Here is a 25,894-nt window from a genome sequence, read left to right as displayed (position 1 = left end):
GAACTGTCAAGGTCTTTAAAAAACAAGGAAGGTCTGGGAAACTGCCAAGAGGAGCCGCAAGTGACATGAGGACTAAACAGAACGTGTGGTCCTGGATGGGATCCTGGAACAAAGGCCACTGCGTAAAAGTAAAGGAATCAGAATAAAATATGGACTTTAGTTAATAAAAATGTATCAAATGGGAGTTCAGTTGCGGGGCAGCGGGTTAAGGTTCTGGCATTGTTACTGCAGAGACGTGGGTGGCTGCTGTGGCACGGGTGTTATCCCTGGCCCCGGGAAAGTTCCACATGCCACAGGTGTGGCCCAATTTTTTTCTTTTTTAGGGCCAAAGTCAAGGCATATGGAAGTTCCCAGGCTAGGGATCTAATTGGAGCTTCAGCTGCTGGCCTACACCACAGCCACAGCAATGAGGGATCTGAGCTGTGTCTGTGACCGATACCACAGCTCATGACAACCCCGGATCCTACATCCACTGAGTGAGGCCAGGAATCGAACCCGAGTCCTCACGGATAACAGGTTGCATTTGCTACCACTAAGCCACAACAGGAACTCCTAAAATTTTTTTAAAAATGTATGAATGGATAAACAACAAGGTCTTACTGTAGAGAACAGGGAACAATATTTAATATTCTGTGAGAAATCATAACGGAACAGCATACGAAAAAGAATGTGTATTTGTGTGTGTATTTATATGTATAACCGAATCACTGCTATACAGCAGAAATTAACACAATATTGTAAATCAACTATACCCAAATAAAATACATTTTTAAAAAATGAAGTTATCTGGGGAGTTCCCTTCGTGGCTCAGTGGTTAACGAATCCGACTAGGAACCATGAGGTTGCGGGTTCGATTCCTGTCCTGGCTCAGCCGGTTAAGGATCTGGCATTGCCATGAGCTGTGGTGTAGGCTGGTGGCTACAGCTCTGATTAGATCCCTAGTCTGGGAACCTCCATATGCCGTGAGTGTGGCCCTAAAAAGCAAAAAAAAAAAAAAAAAAAAAAAAGACAAAAAAAAGTTATCTCTGATGATAAAAAAAATTTATTAAGGGTGGGATAGGGATGGACTGGAAGTTTGGGGTTAGTAGATGCTAACTATTGCATTTGGAATGGATAAGCAATGAGATCCTGCTGTATAGCACAGGGAACTATATCTAGTCACTCGTGATGGAGCAGGATGGAGGGTAATGTGAGAAAAAGAATATATATATGTATGACTGGGTCACTTTGCTCTACAGGAGAAATTGACAGAACACTGTAAATCAACTACCGTGGAAAAATTTAAATCTTTAAAAAAGTATTGATATTCGTGTGTGTTTTTGTTTTTTGTCTTTTGAGGGCCACACCCGCAGCATATGGAAATTCCCAGGCTAGGGGTCCAACTGGAGCTGCAGCTGCCAGCCTACACCACAGCCACAGCAATTCCAGATCCAAGCCGCATCTGCAACCTACACCACAGCTCACAGCAACGCCAGATCCTTAACCCACTGAGCAAAGCCAGGGATCGAACTCGCAACCTCATGGTTCCTAGTCGGATTCGTTAACCACTGAGCCACGAAGGGAACTCCAGTTTTGTTTTGTTTTAACTGAATGAATGTTAGTACATTTATAGTTGTGCAATGGTCATCACAACCCAATTGGTTTTTTTTTTTTGGGGGGGGGGAGGGGTTGCACCGACAGCATATGCAAGTTCCCGGACCAGGGATTGAATCTGAACTGCAACTTTGACCTGTGTATGGCTTCGGCAATGCCAGATCCTCAACCCACTGCTCTTGGCCAGGAATCAAACTCATGACGCTGCAGAGACAACACTGGATCTTTAACCCACTGCACCATAGTGGAAACTCCTGGTTCATTGGTTTTAATGAACATACTACACTAATATAAGAGGTTAATAATAGAAACTGGGTGGGGGCTGGGAGAGGAATATGGGAACTCTGTATTTGCAATTTTTCTGTAAATCTAAAACTCCTCTAGGGAGTTCCCACTGTGGTGCAGCTGGTAAGGATCTGGCATCTCTGCAGTGGCTCAGTTTACTCCTGAAGCACGGGTTCTATCCCCAGCCTGGCACAGCAAGTTAAGGATCTGGCATTGCCACTGCTTTGGTATAGGTCACAGCTGAGGCTCATATTCGATCCCTGGCCAGGGAACTTCCATATGATAAAGCTTTCTTTTTCTCTTTTTTTCTTTCTTTCTTTTTTTTTTTTTTTCTTTTTATGTCTTTTTGCCATTTCTTGGGCCGCTCCTGAGGCATATGGAGGTTCCCAGGCTAGGGGTCTAATCAGAGCTGCAGCCGCTGGCCCACACTACAGCCACAGCAACACAGGATCCGAGCCGTGTCTGCGACCTAGACCACAGCTCAAGGCAACACTGGATCCTTAACCCACTGAACGAGGCCAGGGATCGAACCCGCAACCTCATGGTTCCTAGTCGGATTCGTTAACCACTGAGCAACAACGGGAACTCCAAGCTTTATTTTTCAAAAGTAGTAGTGAGACTTCTCACTCTGACTTTTGTTCCCAATCCACCAGTTCCTATTCCCACCTACAGTCATTACTTTACTCGTGTCCTTGGTTCTTCGAGAATTCCTTTAGGTAAATATGATTCCATATTGATTCTCTCCCCAAATGGGCTTTTTACTTACTTTAGAATAATCACTCTTTTTTCCACTTTTTGGGGCTGCACCCACGGCATATGGTTTCCAGGCTAGGGGTCGAATCAGCTGTAGCTGCAAAAGCCAATGCCACAAACACAGCAACACTACATTCGAGATGCGTCTGTGACCTACACCACAGGTCAAGGCAACGCCAGATCCTTAACCCACTGAGAAAAGCCAGGAATCAAACCTGTGACCTCATGGATGCTAGTCAGATTCACTTCCGCTGAGCCATGAGGGGAACTCCTTGGATCATTCTTAATGTAAAGTTTCAAACAGCCAAAGTAGAGAGAAAAGGGCAATATCTCACGAACACATCACCCACCTTCAACAATTATCAAGAATTTCCTGAATATGCTTGAGCTGTTCCTCCCTCTCTCCTTCTGTCTCTCTCTCTCTGAACCGTTTTGGTCATGTGCGTCTCTGAACTGCCTAAACATCTTCTTAGACCACCTTAAATGACCCTAAAAACCATATCCCATCAATAGTGATTCCTGAAGGGCCTCTTGGGAACTTTAATCTGGGTGATTTGGAGACACAGAGGGCCTCGCACGGTGGGAGGGTTTATGTGTGACCTAATTAGGTCCATGTGTGGGATGGTTAGGGTGTGGTGGAGGTTACAGCAGACTGGCCAATTGTGCACGCCCTTGGTCTGGATACCAGGTGCTGGCGCCTGTGCTTGGAGGTGGTAGCAGGATGGTGAGGAGGAGGAGGACCAGTGAGCCTCTGTGGAGGGCCACCAACCAGCCTGGCTTCAGATGGATGCCAGCCTGGAGGATGGAGGGTAACTTGGGGTGAGGGCAGGGCAGCTGCCACTGTCTGTGCCTCCAGGTCTTGCAGGCAAGGGTGGGACCCCAGTGGCCAAGACGCCCTTTCTCAGGAGAGGGCACTCATTTTGACCACCTATCAGATGGTACTTCTCTGCAGAGCCCTGGAAAAGCGCACCCCTCGTCTGGCTCGGTGGGCCCGTACCTACCCCTACCTCCCGGCTCATGAATGTAGTGTGTCAGAGCTGAAAAGCCCTGAGAGATCGTGGAAGCTAACCCCTCCCTGGTTAGAGATGTGGAAACCAGGACCCACAGAAGAGATGCAAGGTGCTTAGGGCGACACAGGAGTCAGAAGCAGAGCTGGAATTAGAACCCAGGTCTCTGACTTCTAAGCTAGGATCTTCCATTTCCTCGCGCTTCCTGTTCTCTCCAAACCCTGCTCCCATGAGATGTGTCATTAGCCAAGGATGCCCAGTGTGTATAAATTTTTAAATCCCTGGGTAATCTCTCAGGGGATTACCTGTGATACATTTTTCTACTCAGCCCGCTTGCTAATGATAGCAAAATTAGAGAAAATTACTATTTACGGAGCAGCTCCCACGGGCCACAAACTGTGCTAGGAGATCTTCATACACCATGTCTGAATCTTCCCAAATCCCGTGAGGCAGGTGTTATTACTTCTGTAATCTCCCATTATAGAGATGCGCAAATTGAGATACAGAGAGAAGATGTAGCTTCTCTAAGATCAAATTGCCAGGGTGTGGCAGAGGAAGTGTCTGTCTAACTGGAAAGTGCACTCTCAGCCACTAACTCCTTTGGCTTCAGGTGGTTGCTCTCTAGCCTCCTCTCTGTGGTCCCCCGGCCCCTCCCCGCAGCCTCAAGCCCCTCAGAAGAGCTGGGCCATTCCCAAGGTGGTGTGTGGGGCCATAAATAGACCCCTACGCTCCAGATACTCGAGGAAGTTTAAATGCCGCCTGAGGAATACGTCGGTCACGTCTCATCTCTGTCAGCGCTCAAGTGAACGGCACAGCGTGGCGGGTACAGAAAGGATGTCTGTCCATTGGGAGGCCTTTAGTGAAGATCGGCTCGGCCCCAGCGCTGGGCTCAGGACCGATGAATGGCCCTGCCCTGGCCTCCGACACTCAGATCAGAGGGGATGGAGTCACAGGAGACAGGGCTGTAAGGAGAGACCTAGATCCTAGAGATGAGGACGGGATGCTGCCTGGGGACGTTTGGGCATCAGAGGATGCTGGCACTGGTGCGCAAGGAATGCTAGGCCAGGGAAGGGATCGCCTGTGCGAAGGGCCAGGTCTGAAGGGCGGTTATGTGCCGGGGAAGCTCGGCTGGCCGTGGGGAAAGGGCACCGCGGAGAGGTGGTGGTGGAGAGGAACAGGTGCCAGGCCGGTTCGTGGGTTCATCCTGAGCAATGCGGAGCTGGGTCACATGCATGGTTTGGGGCGCACCCACGCCCTTCCGATCCAGCCTCTAGCCTGCAGCCCCACCGGGCGCCAGGGGTCAGGACGCGGTCAGAAGCGAGCGCGCGCCGTCGCCGCGGGATGCGCCCCGCCCCCGCCGGCCTGCCCGAACTAGGGGTTCGAGTCTCGGCCGTGCAGTGACTCGCTTTGGTGCCCGGGCCGGGTCCTTCCCTCTTTACGCCTCCGTTTTCCCATGCCCAAGGTCTTCGGGAGTCCCGAATCTCGGCCCCGTGCGGCCTGGAGCCCACAGGCCGTCACGCGGGGCGGGGCAGCGGCCCGGCTTCCGCAGCGCGGCCGCCCCTCCCCCGCTCGCCCGCGGGAGCGCGGACGCGCTAGGGCGCGCTCGTACCTGGCCGCCGCCGGGAGCGAGGTTGGGAGGGCGGGGCTGGGGTGCCCCGCCCCCAGGCCCGCCCCGAGTCCAGCCGGGCCAATCGGAGGGGGCGGCTGGCCCCGAGTGGGGCGACGCGCCGGGGGCGGGGCCTGCGGGGGCTGAGAGGAGAGTCCGCGGGCTGGCGGCGGGAGGCGGTCCGGCGGAGGCGGCGGCGGCGACGACCGGTCCCGGGACAGCGACGCAGCGCGCCGGCGGCCGCGACAGGGCTGGCCGGGCTCCGCAGCCCGCCGCAGCCGCCGCCTAGCCGCTGAGGGCCCGAGAGCGCGGCGGCGGGCGCGCGGCCTGTGAGAGCGGCCGGAGCGGCGGGCGCGGCGCGGCGCCGAGCGTCCTGTCAGGCGGCTGAGGGCGCCACGGACCCGCGCCGCGATGATGCCGGTGGGTGCGGGCGGCGGCGGCTTCCTCCGCGGGCGGCCGGCCAAGCCTCCTTCCTCCCGCGGCTCCCTGCCCCCGGGGCCCGCGCGAGCCCGGGCGGGCGGGGAAGGAAGTGGCCTGGCGGGCGCGCCCGGCCCCGGCGCCCCCCGGGCGGGCAGGTGGGGGCGGCGCCGGCTGTCAGCGCGGGCCGGGCGGGCCGGGCCGGGGTCCGGGGTCCGGCGTCGGGGGCGGCGGCCGGCGGGGTCGGGCGCCCGGGGGCGGGGTCCGGGCGGGGATCCCCGGGCCGGCGCCCCCTCGTTCGCGGCGCGGCCCTTCCTGCCGAGCCTCCGGCTGCGGCTGCCGGGAGGGGAAGCGGGAGGGGAAATCGGAGCCAGTCAGCTTTCCGTCCGTTTTCTCCGGCGGGCGGCCGGGTGGGGAGGCGGGGGTGCCGTCCGGCGCTGGCCGGCGTCCGCGTCTCGCGGCGCCGGTGACCCCGCCTGCAGTCTGCTGCCGTGGTGTCGGGAGTCGGCGGCGTGGGCACCCCCGCGTGGCGTTCCCACGCTGGAAACCGCCCCTCTCCCGGTCCCTTCCTGGTGCAGGGATCCCGTTGCTTTGGGGCATTCACTCAGGGCGCGGGTTTGGAGAGCCATCTTAGGAGTGCCCTTTTCCCGAGCCTGCGAGGTGTGCGCCCGCGGCTCTCCCCGGCCCGCGCGGTGTTCTGAAGGTTGAGCCGGGTGCATTTGCGGCGGTGCCGCCTTTGTCCTGCCCTCGGTGCGTTCCGGAAAGAAGCCCGTGGCCGTTGCATTGGCCATTCTCCTGCCGTCGTCCCTTTCCCCTTCCCTGAAAACTAAATGGCAGTGGGTGCTGAATTGCAGTTTTTCTAATCTGGCCTTTTGTGAAGTGAATGTCATGATTTATGGAAAAAATGGACGGGTGGTACCCACTTGGATGTATTGGTTTTCTGAGAGCCTTACATGTTAAGTAAAATTCTCGCACACGTTTCTAATGAAGTAACAGCAAAATCGTTCTTTTCACGTACAGTTTCTACATTAAAAATCACGTTTCGTAAGGAAAGTACTGTTTCTCTAAATTGTCTACTTGAACACTGTTGTTCTGCTGTGCTGCACCCAAGGACATTTAGATTAGAAATTTCTTTTCCTGATCTTTCAAGTCGTTTCCTGTCTCTTGATAATCTCTTCTCCCCTTTTTGAACTGATTCCAGCACATCGTGTTTGCAGAGTCTTAAGGTTTGACCTAGTTGATCCTTAGATCCTTCTTTGGCATGAGAGCTTGTTGGGTTTCTAAACGTTTGATTTTAAATGAATGCTTGCCTGGTAATGGAAGGAGAACTGGATGAGCATCAGAAGATCCAGAGTCAAGTACTGGTTCTGCTACTTTTTAGCAATGTGACCTTGAACAAGTCAAGGTCTCTCTCTGAACCTGGAGTTACCTCTAAAAACATGCCAATATCTGAGGGCTGTTCTGAGGATCAGAGAGGATGATGTGTCTGAAAGTGTTTGTCAGACAGAATGCCACGCAAGTATTTATTATGGTTAATATGGCTCTGAATTGTTGATTTCTAATTTTAACCTCTGCAAGATAAGGCGTTTGGAAGCAGTTCCCTCCCTAGTTCTCACTGGCTAGATTTGGAAAAGACATTATAGTGTTTTGGAATTTTGAAAGCACTTCTAGCTAAATCCTGTAATAGTTGCTTATGTATCATGCTGTAGTAATGTTGAAGGTGATCCGTAAGATGGTGGTTAGTGTCATCTTTGTGTAATGTTTAATTACAAATGCTCTGTTAAGAAATTTGGCTTACATGTGCCATGCGGTACATTCAGATATTTAACCTCTATACTCCACATAGTTAGAATTTCTAGTCTCTTGCTTACCAGGTTTCCTTTTTAAGAAGTTTGCCCTGCTGACATCGGGACATTTCTTCATGATACTCAAAATAATCAAATACTGTTTTAAAAAACAGGCCTATTAACTGTTTAAAACACACTGCTTTTGTTTGAAAATGGCTTCTAGACACAGGTGCTGTTTCTCTTAGTCCCTCTTTTGTGGTCTTTTGTATTTCCTTCTTGTTCCCTAAAAAATCTACTTTTAGGATTGAGTTCTTCCTCTATAAACTTTGCTGGGATTGGTTGTAAATTTAATATAAGTTTTAAGAGCATGCCACTCTTACTTGATACTATCTTGAACTATGTATCCAAGATATAAATAAGATTTTTCTTACTTTATTATATAGCTGATATTTGTCAGCATCATGAATCATCAAAGGAAGATTAGATCATATTTTGCAGTTTGTATAGAGTAGCACTATCCAATAGGAATGTATTGAAATACCACTTAAATGAGATTTAAAATTTTCTAGTGATTACATAAAAAAGGTGGTATTATTTTTAGTAGTACCTTTTATTTACTCAGTCTATCAAAAATATTATCATTGTAACATGCAATCAGTGTGAAAAATTTACTGTATGTGATATTTTACTCTTCTTTTTTGATACTAAGTCATTGAAATCCAGCGAAGTTTTATATCTAGCACACCTCAGTTCAGACTAGGACATTTCAAGTGCTCAGTAGCCATGTGTAGTCAATGGTACTATATTGAACAACTCAGGTTTAGAGTATATTCTTTTTTACTTATTTGAGAGTTGGCAATTAGTGTGTAGTATCTGTAATAAGGTTTAATCAGATGGGTTGCTGCAGCACGCAGTCTCTCAGCTGTTGGAAATAAGTATCTGGTCATATTCTCATCTGACACAATAATGTCTTTGTAGGAGTAATTTGCCTGTTACACAGAGTTTCGTGACTGTCTACTTTTTTAAACAAAGTTATATTTTGGAATTTTCCCTTCTTAAAATATCATCACATTCTAGTATCTGACCTCATTCACCTTTTTGTCAATGGATAACATTTAAAAAATGTTTTCCCAAGGGGAAAAAAAAGGGCTACACTTAAAAGATTATGGGTTGGCTGGTTCCTAAGGTCTACACCTGAAATCATTTAGGCTATACTTAAACAACGTTGATAGAAATAAGAATTTAATAAAAATAGCCTCATTTGAAGCATGAAAAGGCTGAAAACTGCGGTGATCATTAGCGTCATTCTTCTTGACAGAGAACGAACATTTTGCAGCTGTAAGACTTTTTGTGGGCAGGTGAAATGTATCTGGGGAGTGATGCTAAGGATACTGTTTTCTCTTCCAAAGGACTGTTGACTTGAATAAAGGAAGTTCTGTGGCTCTGAAGTGTGTTTTATTCATTAGAAAGGCACTCTGGCGGTAGTGTTTTGGTAATGTCAGCAGTGGGACTCCTTACCTCCAGTAGACACCACGTAGTGTGACTGGTTGATTCCACTTGTCTCTGTCCTAGGAGCCCTTTCAGCATAGTCACTGTAGGCTGTGGGTTACCTTAGTTTGTGCTTAATATTTAGCTCTCATTAAACAAACATTCACTTATTTCAGGTATTCTCCTTCTTCCCAATGATGTAGAAAACATTTTCAGGCTCTGGAAGAGGTCTTTCTCTTTTTTAAACCATCAGCTGTCATGTACTTGACACAGACAGACTGGAAGTAGAGAGGCTTAGGTTTTAGCACCTGCTTGTGAGTAACTGTGTGACCTTTGGACCTAATTTCTTTGGGCCTCAGTTTCTCGTCTGTAATATGAGTTGGTGCTGGTGATTTCCAAATGTGTGTGGTTGGTCTGGTAGTTGATGTACAGCAGGTACTCTCATGAGGGTCAGTAATACTTACATTGGCTGCATCGAAAGTTGAGACAACCTGACACTTGGTTTGGCGTCCTTTTAATAAAATCCTTCACGGCCCAGGTGTCATTGTGTGTTGGAGCTGATAGAAGGAGCTTGGGAGATGTTTACTATTACTGTTAATAAATAAGTCATTTGATAGGCTTGAATTTACACTGTAACTCAGTAAACTAAACATGGAAGACTGGAAAAGATTTTTTAAAAATTCTGGTTTCTTGGGGTTGCTATTGTGGCTCAGCAGATTAAGAAACCGACATAGCCTCATGTGAGTTCTTTTGCTGACCTCACTCAGTGAGTTAAGGATCTGGCTTTGCCGCAAGCTGTGGTGTAGGTCTCAGATGCAGCTCGGATCTGGCGTTGATGTGGCTGTGATATAGGCCGGCAGCTGCAGCTCCGATTCAACCCCTAGCTTGGGAACTTTCATATGCAGCAGGTGCAGCCCTGAAAAGAAAAGAAAAAAATTCTGGTTTCTTGAAGACAAAAATTACAAACATATTACCACTTGACATAATAAAGCTGTTTCTAGCCTTTAGAGTGCCTAAAAATTTACAAAAGGAAAAGCAAAGCTTCAGTCATAGAAAGATGTGTATATAAAAGCTTTTATCATTACAATTTAATTGAACTTAAAAAATAGACTGTAGCGATAATTCTTCTAAAGGCTGCAGTGTTAAACACAGCAATAAAGTTTTGCAGTTATTTAACTTCCTACAATTCAATTTAGTAACAGTGAGCACTCAGTGAATGGTATTTGTCGTTATCTGCTGAAGCACTGTGTCATAGGTTTGGTGGTGGTGTCTCTGTTTTTATGAAGAACGGAGGCTCAAGAGGTAAAGAAACTTGGCTAAGGTTCCCTAGCTCATAAGTAGTAAAACAAGGTTTGAAAACAAACTGACTCAAGAGCTTTTATTCCTAGCCTTTGTGCCGGTTGCTTACAGGAGTTTGCTATAGTCAAGGCATTTTGCTGCAAGTGCTAGTAAGTTGAATGGAGCTAAGTATTTTCCTCTGATGTTCATTACCTCAAATGGAGCTTAATATTTGAAAGACTTTCATGGTGAATCTTTTTGATAAAAAGTGATGGTTTTACCATCTTGAGTTTGGGTACAGCTCTGTTTTAAATGTATCTTTCTTTTCTCAGCATTCTACTTTGAAAAGTCTGTGCCAGTATATAAGGCCTAAGAATTACTTAAGATTTTTAAGGAGTTCCCGTTGTGGCGCAGTGGTTAACAAATCCGACTGGGAGCCATGCGGTTGCGGGTTCGGCCCCTGCCCTTGCTCAGTGGGTTAACGATCCGGTGTTGCGTTGCTGTGAGCTGTAGTGTAGGTTGCAGACGCGGCTCGAATTCCGCGTTGCTGTGGCTCTGGCGTAGGCCGGTGGCTACAGCTCCGATTCGACCCCTAGCCTGGGAACCTCCATATGCCGCGGGAGCGGCCCAAGAAATAGCTAAAAAAAAAAAAAAGAATTAAGATTTTTAACATGATAGGAACTCAAAATATCAGCGGGTTATTATATTGAAGTTATGTAACTGGTTGTCAACATACATCTTTGTGTCTTTGCACAGATGGGCAGTAGTTTCTCAGCAAAAGTTCAGTGGAATTTTGATGCCTTGAAGTGCTGTTGCCATAGTTATTCCACAAACTGTGGTTCTAGGGCAGAACAGAGGAATGGTGGCAGTCAGGTTCTATTGTGACACTCTCTCAGCTAGTTTGTTTTATTTCACTGTAGAGATAGCCGTATGACTGTTGTTCATACTAATTAGTAACAAAAACTGCCATTACTAGATTTTGTAAAATAAAAATCTTGCACGGTGACATCATACAGAACAATAAAAGGTGGGAAAATGAGGTAGTTTTGATTAGGATTAGTAAATGACATTTGAAATATTAGTGTACCGTTCAGAACAGAATCCTGCTAGTGGTATTATTAGTATCGTTAGTGTGTCTAGAGAAAATGTTAACTGAAATTTTGACGGAATCGTTTATAACATACGTTGTTATTGTAATTGTCACAGCTTAAGCAAATGCAAAGGTCCTGTGGTAGGAGCATGCCCAGCATATTGGAGAAATCTTAAGAGGAGGCCTGTGTGGCTGGAGCCAAATATGAGAGGGACAGAGTGGAGGAGATGAAGTCGGGAAGGTGATGGTGGTGAGTGGATGGGTTAGGATCTTGCAGGGCCTTATAGGTTACTGTTAAGACAGAGTACATAGGGGGAAATTTCTGTTGGAAGACGTGAACTACAATGGGTCACTTATTTTATCATAAGTAGTTTTGAATAGCAGGCATTGCCCAGGTGACTTTTCTATAGCAGGTAAGAGTGTGGGCCCTGTGTCATCTGGCTTAAGTGTGGATTCTGGCATCACCATTTACTGGTTCTCTGACCATGGGTAAAGTTACTGGGCTCCTCAGTTCTTTGGGGTTTTTTTGTTTTTGTTTTTATTTTCTCTTTTTGCCTTTTTCTAGGGCTGCTCCCATGGCATATGGAGGTTCCCAGGCTAGGGGTCTAATTGGAGCTGTAGCTGCCAGCCGACACCGAAGCCACAGCAATGCCAGATCTGAGCCGCGTCTGCGACCTGCACCGCAGCTCACAGCAACGCCGGATCCTTAACCCGCTGAGCAAGGCCAGGGATCGAGCCCGCAACCTCATGCTTCCTAGTTGGATTTGTTAACCACTGCGCCACGACGGGAACTCCAGTTCTTTGTATTTAAACTGAGGATAATCATAGTTACTTTATAGGGTTAGGATAAACCCTATACTTTATAGGGTACTTTATACTGTTAGGATCAGATGGATTATTACAGTGAAGGATGCTTCTTGTATGGTAGATGCTCAGTATATGTTAGTTGTATGTAATGACTTTCATTTCCTCTGGAAAGCTTTCCATTTTTGTCTTGGCCAAATACACCAGTAGAGGCATTCAACCTGGTGTGCCTTTGTTTATTTATTTGTTTATTTATTGGCCATGCCTAAGGCATGTGGAAGTTCCCAGACCAAACCCTTGCCACAGCAGTGACCAAAACCACTGCAGTGACAATGCCACATCCTTAACCCATTGCTTTGCAAAAGAACTCCTGGGGTGCCTTTTTTGAAAAGATATAATTCTCATGGACCATAAAATTCACCTTTTAATGTGTACAATTTAGTGGTTTTAAGTGTATTTACAAGATTGTAGAACTGTTGCCACTATTTAATTTCAGAACATTTTGCCTGATCTACCTTTGCAGTGCTTGTTGTAGTTGTAGTCTTAAATGTGTGACTAATTAATGTCTTTCTTGTCCTAGGCTGTCATTTTCATGATGGCAGGAGCTGTCTCTCTCTTTTTTTTTTTTTTTTTTTGTCTTTTTAGGGCTGCACCTGCAGCATAGGGAGGTTCCCAGGCTAGGGGTCGAATCTGGAGCCACAGCTGCTGGCCTACACCACAGCCACAGCAATGTGGGATCCGAGCCGTGTCTGCAACCTTCACCACAGCTAACGGCAACACCAGATCCTTAACCTGCCGAGCAAGGCCAGGAATCAAACCCGTGTCCTCATGGATGCTAGTCAGGTTTGTTAACTGCTTAGCCGTGACAGGAACTCCAGGAGCTGTGTCTCTTTATTTGCCATTTACCACTAGTACCTATTCCAGAGACTGACCACATAGTTGGTGTTCAGTGACCACTTGCTGAATGGAAGAACGTATGATGTGGAAAGTAGTGTTGGACCCCATTGTGAAGAGGTGTGTGTCCTCTGATGGGCTTTGCTCTTGACCCTGTGGTGATCAGAAACCACCAAATGTTTTTTAGAAGTGGGGTGATGCAGTCAGCTTTGCATGGTAGAGGGAGAATTTGGAGGAGGGATGGTACGGGCGTGGACCGTGGAGTAAGGAAAATTAAAAAGAAACAGGAAGTAGACCAGTTGCTGTAGGTCAGACTTGACCTGAAGGTAAAAGGAGAGATCCAGTCAATAGGAGATCAAATAGGTGGGATGAGAGGGTGTGCCAGTGTGCATGTGTGTATATGTGACTGTGCGCTGACATGTGTGTGTGATTGAAAGAGAGGGAGGAAGCACAGCGGCTGGAGCTGAGGGTAAGACACTGGTGGCTCCCACAGCCGGCCTTCCCTTTCCTGTAATTAAGATAGAGAACACCTGAGAAGGAACAGCTTTAAAGAGCTGTAAGGGGATGAAGGAGGTTCTTTTGGCTGTGTTGAGCTTGAGACACCTGCTGTATCTGTTACTTTTAAATCTTAAGTAAATACATTTAAGCAATGAGGTCCTACTGTACAGCACAGGGAGCTATATCCAACCTCTTGGAATAGAACATGATGGAAGATAGTATGAGAAAAGGAATGTATGTATATGTAAGACTGGGTCACTATGCTGTACAGCAGAAATTTACAACTCTGTTCTAATAAAAATAAGGTACCTTAGGGGAACCAATAAATAAATAAATTAAAAAAAATTTTTTTTAACTTTTTTTTTTTAAGTTTTATTTTATTTTATTTATTTATTTTTGTTGTTGTTGTTGCTATTTCTTGGGCCGCTCCCGCGGCATATGGAGGTTCCCAGGCTAGGGGTTGAATCGGAGCTGTAGCCACCGGCCTACGCCAGAGCCACAGCAACGCGGGATCCAAGCCGCGTCTGCAACCTACACCACAGCTCACGGCAACGCCGGATCCTTAACCCACTGAGCAAGGGCAGGGACCGAACCCGCAACCTCATGGTTCCTAGTCGGATTCGTTAACCACTGCGCCACGACGGGAACTCCCTAAAAAAATTTTAATGCTGTGTTTTTGGTGTTCTAGATCATTGCCTGGGCATTTGTGACATGCCACACATGTCTGTCATCCCTTCTACTTGTCATTTTGCCTGATCAGTCCCACCCTGAGCCCCCACTAGATCCAACTTCATGGGACAGTGGCTGGCTTGGGCCTCCTCCATCTTTGTGCTCTCAGCACCTGGCAGAGTTTTGTTTTGTTTTGTTTTGAGCTGTACCTATAGCATGCAGAAAGTTCCTGGGCCAGAGAGTTAACGTGCGGCACAGCAGTTGCCTGAGCCATAGCAGTGACAATGCTGGATCCTTAACCAACTGAGCCACCAGAGAACTCCATTAAAAAAATTTTTTTTTTTTTTTTTTTTTTTTTGGCCATGCCCAGGGTGTGTGGAAGCCCCTGGGCCAGGGATCAGACCTATGCCACAGTTGTGGCAACACTGAATCCTTAACTTGCTGTGCCCCAAGGGAACTTCCCTGGAAGAGTTTATATGCACACTTTTTAGGGCAGTGTAATCTGTGTCTCTGCATTAGTAGTTTTCTGCTTTTTGCTCTGTTGCACACTTATGTTTCTTTCTAATGGAAGTCTTGAAAATAATATCAGTAAATAATAATTAAACTCACAAATGATCAAAATAAGAGATTTTTGTGATAGAAATGAGAAGTGAGATTTTGTCAAAATGTGAGAAAGATGAAGTAAAATTTGACGGTATTAGGATTAACAGGAAAATAAAACAACAGTAGAAACAAAGAGTATTTTACGGTAGAAAATACAGATGTAGAACAATATAGCATAATAGTTATCAGTTCGGACCCTGGAGCTAAGGATGTCAGATTTCAAATTCTAGCTTTGCCACTCACCAGCTCTGTGACCTTGGAGAAGTTGTTTAACCTCTTTGTGCCTTGTTTTCCTCTTCAAAGGGGGCTTAATAACAGTGTATTTATTTTTTAAAATAAAGTGTAGTGGATTTAGGAGTTCCTCTTATGGCTCAGCAGGTTAAGAACCCAACATAGTGTCAGCGAGGATGTGGATTCACTTTCTGGCCTCACTTCATAGCTTAAGGATGTGGTGTTGCTGCAAGCTGCGGTGTAGGTCTCAGATGCGGCTCAGATCCGGTGTTGCTGTGGCTGTTGCATAGGTTGGCAGTTGTAGCTCTGATTTGACCCTTAGCCCCGGAGTGGCCCTAAAAAACGAAAGAAAAAAGTATAGTTGATTTACAATGGTGTGCCAGTTTCTGCTGTTCAGCAAAGTGACCCGGTCATATATGTACACACCCATTCCTTTTAGCAACAGTAAATTTCAAAAGGTAGTTGTGAGGACTGTCAGGTGCTCCCTGCATTCTGTTAATGTATTGAATAGGCACTCAGTAATACCTGCTCCTCATTTAAGTGTTCTCTAGCAACCTTAAGGCCTCGTGGCAGAGAGGATTCAATTGGAAGAGCATCTTTTTTTTTGGGGGGGGGCTTCACCCTTGGCAAATGGAGGTCCAGTTGGAGCTGTAGCTGCCAGCCTACACCACAGCCACAGCAATGCCAGATCCGAGCCTCCTCTGCGACTTACACTGCAGCTCACAGCAACATGGATCCTTAACCCACTGAGTGAGGCCAGGGATCCAACCCGCATCCTCATGGATGCTAGTTGGGTTCCTTTAAGTGCTGAGCCACCATGGGAACTCCTGGAAAAGTATCTTAAGTGCACTTTATCCCACCAAGGTAGGTTGCTTATATTCTTTGTACTGAGAGAACCAGGTGGTAATGCAAAACCTATCAAGTCAATGGGACAGAAAGGGAACAGCAGTTTGCGTTTCGTAGAAATTAAAGTTGGCCGCCTCTGTTCAGTGCCCTCTGTTATACAGACCACAGCTCAGAACAAGCTCAGATTCACTTCACTCACTGCTTTCTGCTCACCTGCTTCTTTCTAGTCTTTACCTAGTTGGCACCTTCCGGGCCACCCTGTGTGAAATGCCCCTCCCTGACTGTTTCAGTTCTCCTTATAGTGCTCTGTCCACTTGGCAGTTATGTGTGGAGGCTTTGTAAAAGCAGGGCTTCCTTTTCTGTTCCCACTGCAGCGTCCCCAGTGTTTAGGGCACTGCTTGTCCCTGGTGGGCATTGAGCCAGTACTCACCTACTGAATGGCCTCAACAGGCATTTAGGGCACATCCCTTATATGCTGGGTCTGTGCCAGGGCTGGCACAGGCCCTGCACTCACTGAGCTCACAGGGGAGGATCAGTCGTATAAACAAAAAGTGCCATTTGGAAAGACAGAGATTGTAAGAGTGGCAGAGTACAGGCTGCAGTCGGACACAGTGATGAGAGGAGTCTTCTCAACCTTGGGGTGTCAGTGCAGTTTTCACAGAGGAGTGACGTTTGAGTGGCATTCAGAAGGATGAGGAAGAAGGGATAGAGGTGACAGGGCGGGGGTTTTAGGAATCGGCCGTAATGTTTGCAGGGCGTTGAGATCTGCATCGGTGTGTTGTGTTGAGGGAAATTGCGTGAAGCCTAAGGCCGGATGAAGCAAGGAAGCTGGAGAGGTGGGTGGAGGTCAGACTCCGAGGGCCATGGATGACCTGCTTAAGAGTTTCAACCTGATCCTGAGAAAGATATGAAACTGTTGAAGGGTTTTTTTTAAATTGTGGTGAAGTATACAGAATAAAATTTATAATTTTAACCATTTTGAAGTGTACAGTTCTGTGGCATTAAGTGTTTTTACGTTGTTCAGTAGCCATCATACCATCTGTCTTCAGAACTTCTTTTTCTCGAACTGAAAATGGAACTTCCGTGGCATGTGGAAGTTCCTGGCCAGGGATCAAATCGTAACCACCTCAGAGACAATGCCAGATCCTCAACCTTCTGCGCCACAGTGGGAACTCCTCTTGTAGGGTTTTAAGCATAGTTGTAAAGTGCTCTGATTTAAGGTAAAGTTGGTATTAAGTGTCTAGAATCAATGGAAAGAGTCTGCGGGTACAGTTGAGGCAGAAAAGGGTTTCTGAGCAGTCAGAATAGTTGTCAGGGACTCATGTATTGAAACCAACTTGGAGGAGACCCTCCTCAGCTCTCACTTAACCATGATTCTTACATGCTGCATAGTTCTAACTTACCTGGTTTCTAAGTCTTCAGATGTTGCACCTGAGGTTGCCAGAGTGGGGTAGCTGCTGGAACCCATAGAAGGTCACAGCTTAAAGCACAGCCTGAGGTTGTGGGCTGCCGTCTGAGGGTGGGCATCCTGGCCTCATTCAGCAGCAAAGCCGTCACGGTGACAAGTGGCAGGCTGTGCACAGGGTGGTTGAAGGTCCTCTTGGTGACTGAGTAATGGAAGGAAGAGTGTACGGTGTCGGAGCCTAGGCAGCCTCCGGACGCATTTTAGATGAGCTCTGTCCAGTAGAAACGTAGTGTGAGCCACAAATGCAATTTAAAATTTTCTGGTAGCCAGAAAAAAAACGAAAGGAAACAAGTGAAGTTATTTTAATAATACATTTTATTTAACTGACTATATCTAAAATTATTTAAATATGTAGTTAGTATTAAAACCTTATCAGTGAGGTATTTTACGTTCTTTTTTCCCTACTAAGCCTCTTAAATTCCAGAACACATTTTATACACATAGCACATCTGCATTTGGAATAGCCATATTTCAGGTTCTCAATAGCCATATGTGTGGCTAGTGGCCGTATTAAATGGACAGAACGGTTTCAGATTTTTGGCTCAAAAGGGTTAGATCTGCAGCTATTCGGAGAATGCTGTCATTCCTAAAAATTAATTCCTTAAGGATTACCAATAGCTGGTGTTTTATTATGGTAGTCTTCATTTACTAATTTTTGCTTTTATATTCAAAAAACTCCTGAGAAGCAGTATAATGCAGTAGTTAAAGAGCAGGGATTTGGGGATTCTGGGACAAACTGTCTGGGTTTGAATCTCAGCTGTTTTAATTGCCTACCTATGTGATCTTGGGTGAGTTGCTTAATCTATCTGTGTCTTAGTGTCCTCATCTATAAAATAGAGGTCATAGTAGAACCTAGCTCATTGGGTTTTGTAGGATAAATGAGTTGTTTATATATATAGAACCAGTAACAGTGCCTGGTTTATAATAAACACTATAGATGTGTGCTTTTATCTTCTGAATGTTTATTATCTCCAAAATGTTAAGTGATTTTGATCAGTACATTTAAAATACATTTTTGTGGAGTTCCCATCGTGGCTCAGCAGGAACGAATCCTACTAGGAACCATGAGGTTGTGGGTTTGATCCCAGGCCTCGTTTAGTGGGTTAAGGGTCTGGCCTTGCCATGAGCTGTGGTGTAGGTCTCAGACGCGGCTCAGATCTGTCATTGCTGTGGCTCTGGTGTGTAGGCTGGCGTCTTCAGCTCCAATTCAACCCCTAGCCTGGGAACCTCCATATGCCTTGGGTGTGGCCCTAAAAAGTAAAATAAAACAAAATACATTTTTGCTCTGGAGACTGCTTAATTTAGATAGAAAATGAACAATTTTTCACAGGTGAAGAAATGTTAGATTGTAATTTTGTGAGGATATTTTCTAATTGATGTCTTTGGGTAACTAATTTTCTTGTTTGGTGCAACATTGAGGGTGCTTAACAGGCACAGAAGTGGTGCAATTAATAATTAAAGGTTTTAGGATTATAATTAAAATTAGGAAAGATTTGAAAGGATGACTTTTATCAACATTTAATTTCTAGTACTGTTATAGGTTGTTTTTTTTTTTTTCTCCTTTTATTCGGCCTCCCCGAGGCATGTGGAGTTCCCAGGCCGGGGATCAGACCCCAGCCACAGTTGTGAGCTATGCTACAGCTGTGGCAATGCCAGATCCTTTAGCCCACTGTGCCAGGCCAGGGCTTGAACCTGTGTCCTGGCTCTGCAGAGACACTGCTGATCCCATTGCACCACCATGAGAACTCCTCTAGTGCTGTTATAGTTAAACCACTCTCAGAAATACTTTGTCAGCCCTTCTATGTCTGGAGGGACTACCTAGTTTAAATTCTTTTCTCTTGGTATGGTCTAACCAATTTGGAGAGTATCACCTTCTACTATTATTTGTAAATAGAGTAGAAAAGACTAGCAAAAGTGAAACCAAAATTTTTAAAAAATCACTGTTCAGCATGTGGAAGACATTTAAGAGGAGGTCCTTTATCACCTTCTAGAGTGAAGTATGGCTGGAAACATAGCCAAATTAGGGTATAGTTATTTAAATGTCAAGTTTTTGGCACGGAAGAAAGCAGTGCCTGATGGGGATTTATTTAATCACGGCTCTTTTCATCACTCATTGATTGGCAGTCTGTGGAACAATTAAGTGGGCTGTCTACTTACAGCCTGATCTGCCCATCTCCTGGCTCCCACACGCATTCTCCACCCCCCACTTCATGCCTAACTCCTTTAGCCTCTGTGTTACTTCTATTTAGTTTTTATTGATTTTTTTTTTTTTTTTTTTTTTTGGCTGTGCCCCTGGCATGTGGAAGTTCCTGGGCCAGCCACAGCGGCAATGACAACACCAGATCCTTAGCCTCCTGAGCCGCAAAGGAACTCCACGTGTTATTTCCTTTGGGCAGTCTTTCCTGATGCTGGCATCTGAAGCAGGCAGTCCTAATGTAACTTTGCTTTAAGCTCTGGGTTTTGGCTTCTTGTGTCTATTATATTGCAGTGTCTTGTCATAAAAATAAACCTGGGAGCCTAATTTTAATCTCCTTATGTGGTTATTTGCCTCTAGAACTGAACAGATGCTCAAATATCATTGTTAACGGAGAGGACTTCGTGGTCCAGTTGGTTTCTGGTGGGAGTCCTTTTGGAGAGTTGCTGATAATCATACGAAGGCTTATGTGAGGTAACTGGGAGGGAAAGTGAGATGTTTTTATAGTAGCAGTAGCAGCTGCTCATGCCTTTGGTAGTCAAGTCAAAGTAGCTAAGTTCCATAACTAAATTTAATGGAAAGAAAGGATCTTTTGTGTTCTGCCAGCTTTTTTTTGTTACACAAACCTGTTATTCAGGTGTCTTAATCTGTAGCTTTATGGGAAAATAGAACCCACTTCTAGCAGTTGATGAAGAATCGGCTAAAATTCAGAGAACTCTGGTGCTGCAGATTATCAATGTCAGAATTCTACACCACCATGGAGTCAGGCAAGACAAACTATAGATTTAGAGTTGGTAGTCTTTTGGAGGCTCAAATAGACACTAGATTTCTGCAGAATTTCACTGCCTTCATATCTTGCCATCCCCATCCCCAAGCAGTACCTAGCAAGATCTGCTTTACGTGCCGTATAGTTTCGTTTTGAGATGTTCAGTTTCTTATAGGTTGAAGCCTTGTTTGTTTGTCATAAAACCATAGTTTACAGTCTCTACTACTATAAAGTGAGGAGGAGTCCAGATAAATGATTGCTAAGATCCTTTCTAGTGCTGGCTTCTTATGATGTTTTAGAGCTGAATAGAGGAGTTTCCATGTGAAAGTCCTCTGTTCAGGAAGCTCATGGAGAAGCATATGGGCTCTGAGCTTGCGCTGCATGTGAATTCTGAGATGGAGAGAAGCCAAGTGACCCAGGCCGAGAATAGGAGGAAGTTCTGTCCTGGGTATCAGACCTATACTTACAACAGCTATGTTTGTGCCTCCGCTGTATCCCAGGGCGTTGTGAAATATCTGACTGGCCCAGGAGGGAAGATAAATGAGTGCAAAAAAGTGACATTCAGCAGATACTCACACAACAAATATTTATTAGCTTTTTTGTTATATGCCAACACAGTGCTCAGCACTGGAGGCTTAAAACCACTAATTCACTGATGGAGACATTCAGAAAAGATACCTGTGGGACCGAGTGTGTGAGAACACAGACTTTGGAATCAAGTAGGCCTGGGTTCAGCCCTGGCCCTGCCTCTTACTGACTGTGTGACCTTAAACAAACTGCATACCTATTAGAGCTTGTCTCCTGGCCTGAAAGTAACAGTACCTCTCGCTCAATAAATTATACTGTGGCCATAGGGAGAAATAAGGTATAGACTAATGGAGTTCCCGCTATGGCATGGTGGTTAATGATCTAGCTTATCTCTGCGGTGTTGCCAGTTTGATCCCCAGCTTGGGAACTTCCATATGCCTCAGGTGTGGCTGAAAAAAAAAAAGTTATAAAGTGGAACTGTATGTATTCTCGTAGGAAAATCCCCCAAATGTAGTGTTGGCTGAAAACCCCATATTCTGCTTAATGTGGTCTCACTGTAAAAAAAAGAAGAAAAGAATTTCGTGGGGGAGAGGAAGGTCCAAAAGGATGTATACCAGCTGTTTAAAGTGTGGGTCATTAGGGGAGACCATCTGTTTTTATTACATCTCTCAGTAGACTCTCAAAACATTGTGTGTATGTTGTTTGCCACCTAAAAAATAATAGGGATAATAATAGTTAAAAAGAAGAAAAGCCTCTTCTAGGCTCTCTGGCAGGATTGAACGATATGCATGGAGGATGCTCAGCGTGAGGTCTAGCGCATCGTGTCAGGCAGTAAACAGGCCCTGATACTGTTACTGCTGGACACGGCAGCTGAGGAGAGGGCTGCCAGACTGCAGAACCCTTGAAGGTTGAAATTGGGCTCTGTGGTTTGAATTTCCAAGGTCAGTAGATTCCTCAGGTGTAGGATCTTGGTTGTCCCATGGGGCCTAGATCTGGGCACAGGGGTCCTCGTGGTCCATGAGCTTTTGCTGGGCTTGGCTGAAAGAGAAAGCTCCATAGCTGGGTCAGGTGTGTCAGGCCCACAGGAACACCTCTCCCTTTATTTTCTCTCTCTTTTCCTTGGCCACACTCATGGCATATGGAGTTCCTGGGCCAGCGATCAAACCCATGCCAAAGCTGTAACCAGGGCCACAGCACTGGATCCTTAACCTGCTGAGCCACCAGGGAACTCCTCGTCTCATTCTCTCTTGAGAATAAAAGCACTGTCTGCCTCATCTTGAAAGGAGAAAGGAGGGAGGTGGTCTGCCAAGCTGTGGTGTCTGTCCTGAAAGAGACCTGGGACCTTCATGGGTCATGTGGCTTTCGGAGTCATCCCTGGGTTTAGATTCGGACCTTGAGAAACATTATCAAGCAACCTCTCTTGACCCTGCATCTTCATCTGTAAAACAGGGATAATGTGCTTCCCTTTTCACTCTCATGTCAGACGTGGTTCTTTTCCTTGTTTCTCTTCTTTTCTTGTGCTCTTTAGGGCTGCACCCGCGGCATATGGAGGTTCCAAAGGGTAGGGGGTATAATCGGAGCTACAGCTGCTGGCCTACACCACGGCCACAGCAAAGCAGGATCGAGCCACATCTGCAACCTATACCACAGCTCAGGACAACACCGGATGCCTAACCCGCTGAGCGAGGCCAGGGATTGAACCCGCAGCCTCATGGTTCCTAGTCTGATTTGTTAGCCACTGAGCCATGACAGGAACTCCATTGATAATATGTTTCTGTGTCCATTTTGTTTCATGGTTCTCTTTTGTGATTTAATTTTAGTTCACTTCTATAATTTTTAAAGTTCTGGGGTTTTTCTAACTTTTGCAGTGCCCAGAATTGTTGCCAGGTATTTAAATAAATAAGAGGGGGAGGAAATTAGATTTGAGAGAATATGTGTGTCAGGCTTCTTGCTGGACATTTTACAGACCTACTCGTTCAGTATTAAACAAACAGTGTAACTAAATTAACTGCCGAGAGGGAGGAAGCCTGCTGGGCTGAGAATCAAGAGACCTGATTTTAGTCTCAGTTTTGTTACTAATAAGATTTATTAACCTTAACAAATGATTTCCTTCTCAGGGCTTCTGCTTCCTCATCTGTAAAATGGGGAAGGAATGGTAGTTAGATAAGGTTCCTTTCTGACACTAGGATTTGATGACTGATCTTTATGATAGCTTAACTTTGAACTCAGCATATCCCTTTTAATTGCATTGAATGCTTTCATGAAAAGATTAAGAAGCAACTGATCACTTACTCTAAAATTACTCAGATTACCAAAATATTTTTTATCTTTTATTTTTCCCCAATTTTGGTTCCTATTGAAAAAAAATTGAGGCACCTGTGTACTGTCCTCTCAAATTTGCTTAAAATGTATCCTTTTAATAGGACCGGTATGAATGTTACCTTAGGGAACACAGTATTTTATTTTCCTGTTACAATATGGATCCTTGTGAGATCACTCTGAGTGCTGAGCCAACAATAATATGTTAACTATTTCTGAGACCACAGGGGGAACAAAATCTATTTTATGGCAGTGTACGGAGATGATAAGACCAAAGGAAAGATGATCTGTCAGCCTGGCCCCATTTCCTCTCCTCTTCTGGATGGAAACAGCTAGAACTTTTAACTCGGAATGGAACTAGGACTTCCCTTTGTTTACTGAACAGAGTTGCTGAGGCTCTTGACCTGGGGGGTGGCGGGAAAGGAGAGTAGCCTTCCTAGCAGGACAGTCCCTGCTTCTCACCCTGGCACTCAGGCAGGTTTTCTTGTTGCCCTTTTCTCCCTACTTCCCTCCCACTTTCATTTTTGTTTTTATTTTATTTTCTGGCCATGCCCACGGCATGTGGAGGTTCCCAGGCCAGGGATCGAACCCATGCCACAACAGTGGCCCAAGCTGCTGCAGTGACAATGCTGGATCCTTATACCGCAAGGGAACTCCAATTTTTTTTTTTTTTTTAATAGAGACCACACTGCGGCATATGGAGGTTCCAAGGCTAGGGGTCTCACTGAGCTACAGCTGCCAGCTGTTGCCACTGTGCCGTAAAGCACAGCTCCTGGCAACGCCAGATCCTTAACCCACTGAGCGAGGCCAGGGATCGAACCCGAAACCTCCTGGTTCCTAGTTAGATTCATTTCCACTGTGCCAGGATGGGAACTCCCCCAAATTTTTGTTTTGATTTTGCATTCTCTGTACCTGTTTGCAGGTAGAGGACTAGACAAGGCCTGGGAGGCAGTGTGGGACTGGCTTTGGAGCCAGGCAGACTTGTGTTTACCTCTGAACTCAGCCACCCGGAAACTGTGGTGCTTTGGATGAGTGCTGAACCAATTTTTTTTTTAATTATTATTTTTTTTGTCTTTTTTGTCTTTTCTATGGCATATGGAGGTTCCCAGGCTAGGGGTCTAACCAGAGCTGTAGCCTCTGGCCTACACCACAGCCCCAGCAATGTGGGATCCAAGCCGCATCTGAGACCTACACCACAGCTCATGGCAACACCGGATCCTTAACCCACTGAGCAAGGCCAGGGATCAAACCCGAAACCTCATTGTTCCTAGTCGGATTCCTTAACCACTGAGCCTTGATGGGAACTCCTGAACCAATTTTATACCTCAGGTTTCTTGTAAAATGATGGTAGCTTTAGTGGTTTTTGTTGTAGGTGGCAGAAATCAACTCTTGCTTTCTAAGCTCTTGGAAAAGAGGGGTTTATTGAAAGGATGCTGGAGGGAGAGCTGAACAACTGAAGCTTCGGGCGGAGTGGGAAGTGGGCTATCTCTGGGGACTTTGGCAACAGGGGTGGCGGGTCTCCTCTCTGTGGCACAGACTCTCTCATAGCCCACGTGCACTCCGTCGTCAAGTCTTGTCAGAGCTGCAACCTAGGCAGTCTATTTTGCACTATCTCCTGGATTCCTGGGTTCGACAGAGCTTCAGTTCAGACCTCCTAAGGGGTCTTCTTGTTTCTGAGCTCCTCCCTCTGTCTGTTCTCAACAAAGCAGCCAGAGTGAGTCTGTAGATCATTATGGTAAAACATGCCGCTTCTTGGCGGAAAACCCTCCAAGGACTTCCATTCTCCCTTTAAGCAAAAGCCTAATTAGTAGTTTGCCTCTCATCTCCTCCTCTTCTCCCTCTTGATTTCTCTGCCCCAGCCAAGCGGACTCCTTATTGATTCTGAATCGAGCTGGGCTTTCTTCTGCCTCAAGGCCTTTGCGCGTGTTCCCTCGGCCGGAAAGCTCTTCTGTCAAGCTGTCTGCAGGCTCACTCCCTCACCTCCTCCCAGGAGGCCTTTCCTAACCACCGTCCTTAAAATTGCCCTGTTCCCAGTCTCCTTTGCCATCAGCCACCCACCATACTCTAAGTGTTCTACCTACTTATTTTTGTCTCTTTCCTCAAGTTATAATGAAAACTCCACAGGGCAGGAACCCTCTCTGCTTTGTCAGTGCTGAATCTCCAGTGCTTGGCACCTAGTGGGCACTCCGTAGACACTTGTGGGATAAAGGATGTTTTTCATCGAGTGTCTTCTTTAGTTGAGTCAGCAGTGGCCAGAGGGACGGGCATGTGAAATAAGCCTGACCCCGGAAAACCTGCCAAGGGTGAGTCCGGGGGAGAATTGTCATCTGAAAGTCATGGCAGTTGGGGTTTCTGAGGTTGCTGTGAGGACTAAATCAATTAGTATGAATGTCCAGTAGGGGCTGAGAGAATGTTCATTCTTTTCCTTTTCTCAGAACACTTAACTTCCTGACAATGTTAATACTCAGAAATTCAGTCAGATTTCTGTAATAGAAGTTGTTTGGAGAGGTGAAAATTTGGATGTGTAATAATAAGAAACTTTACATGTAGCTTAGTGTTTTAAAGAGTGATGGAAAACATAATTCTCTCCTCAGAAGCAATGGTGTTGAAGTGTTGCAGATTGTACACAGGTTTTCATAAAGGTTCTTGTGGTGTCTCAGCAGCTCCAACTCTCAGGACCCAGGTCAGGTCAAGAAAGAGGTGAATACGGAAGAGTGGAAAGGTGTTGGTTTTCATCTGAGCCTTTCTTAATAGGAATTTTTTTGCCCAGAGG

At 46.1% G+C, this 25,894-nt stretch overlaps 1 protein-coding gene across 6 annotated transcripts in view; it reads left to right on the top strand.

Moving 5' to 3' along the window:
- Positions 1 to 5,408: 5,408 nt before the first annotated feature.
- PPP1R13B (protein phosphatase 1 regulatory subunit 13B) overlaps positions 5,409 to 25,894 on the top strand; it is a 93,849-nt gene continuing 73,363 nt past the window's right edge. The window contains exon 1 of one of the 6 annotated variants that reach the window (XR_002341078.1): positions 5,409 to 5,664. Coding sequence is in view for 2 of the 6 variants with exons in the window: in XM_021081530.1 (XP_020937189.1) it covers positions 5,656 to 5,664 (9 nt within the window). In the remaining 4 variants the exon portion in view is untranslated. Of the gene's footprint in view, positions 5,665 to 18,522; positions 19,983 to 25,894 lie in introns of those variants that run through there. The other 5 variants (XR_002341075.1, XR_002341077.1, XM_021081530.1 and 2 more) reach the window with 5 other exon arrangements.

This window comes from Sus scrofa, unplaced genomic scaffold (assembly GCF_000003025.6).
Source record: "Sus scrofa isolate TJ Tabasco breed Duroc unplaced genomic scaffold, Sscrofa11.1 Contig1914, whole genome shotgun sequence".
Taxonomy (NCBI): domain Eukaryota; kingdom Metazoa; phylum Chordata; class Mammalia; order Artiodactyla; family Suidae; genus Sus; species Sus scrofa.
This window is presented reverse-complemented; position numbering and strand designations above follow the sequence as displayed.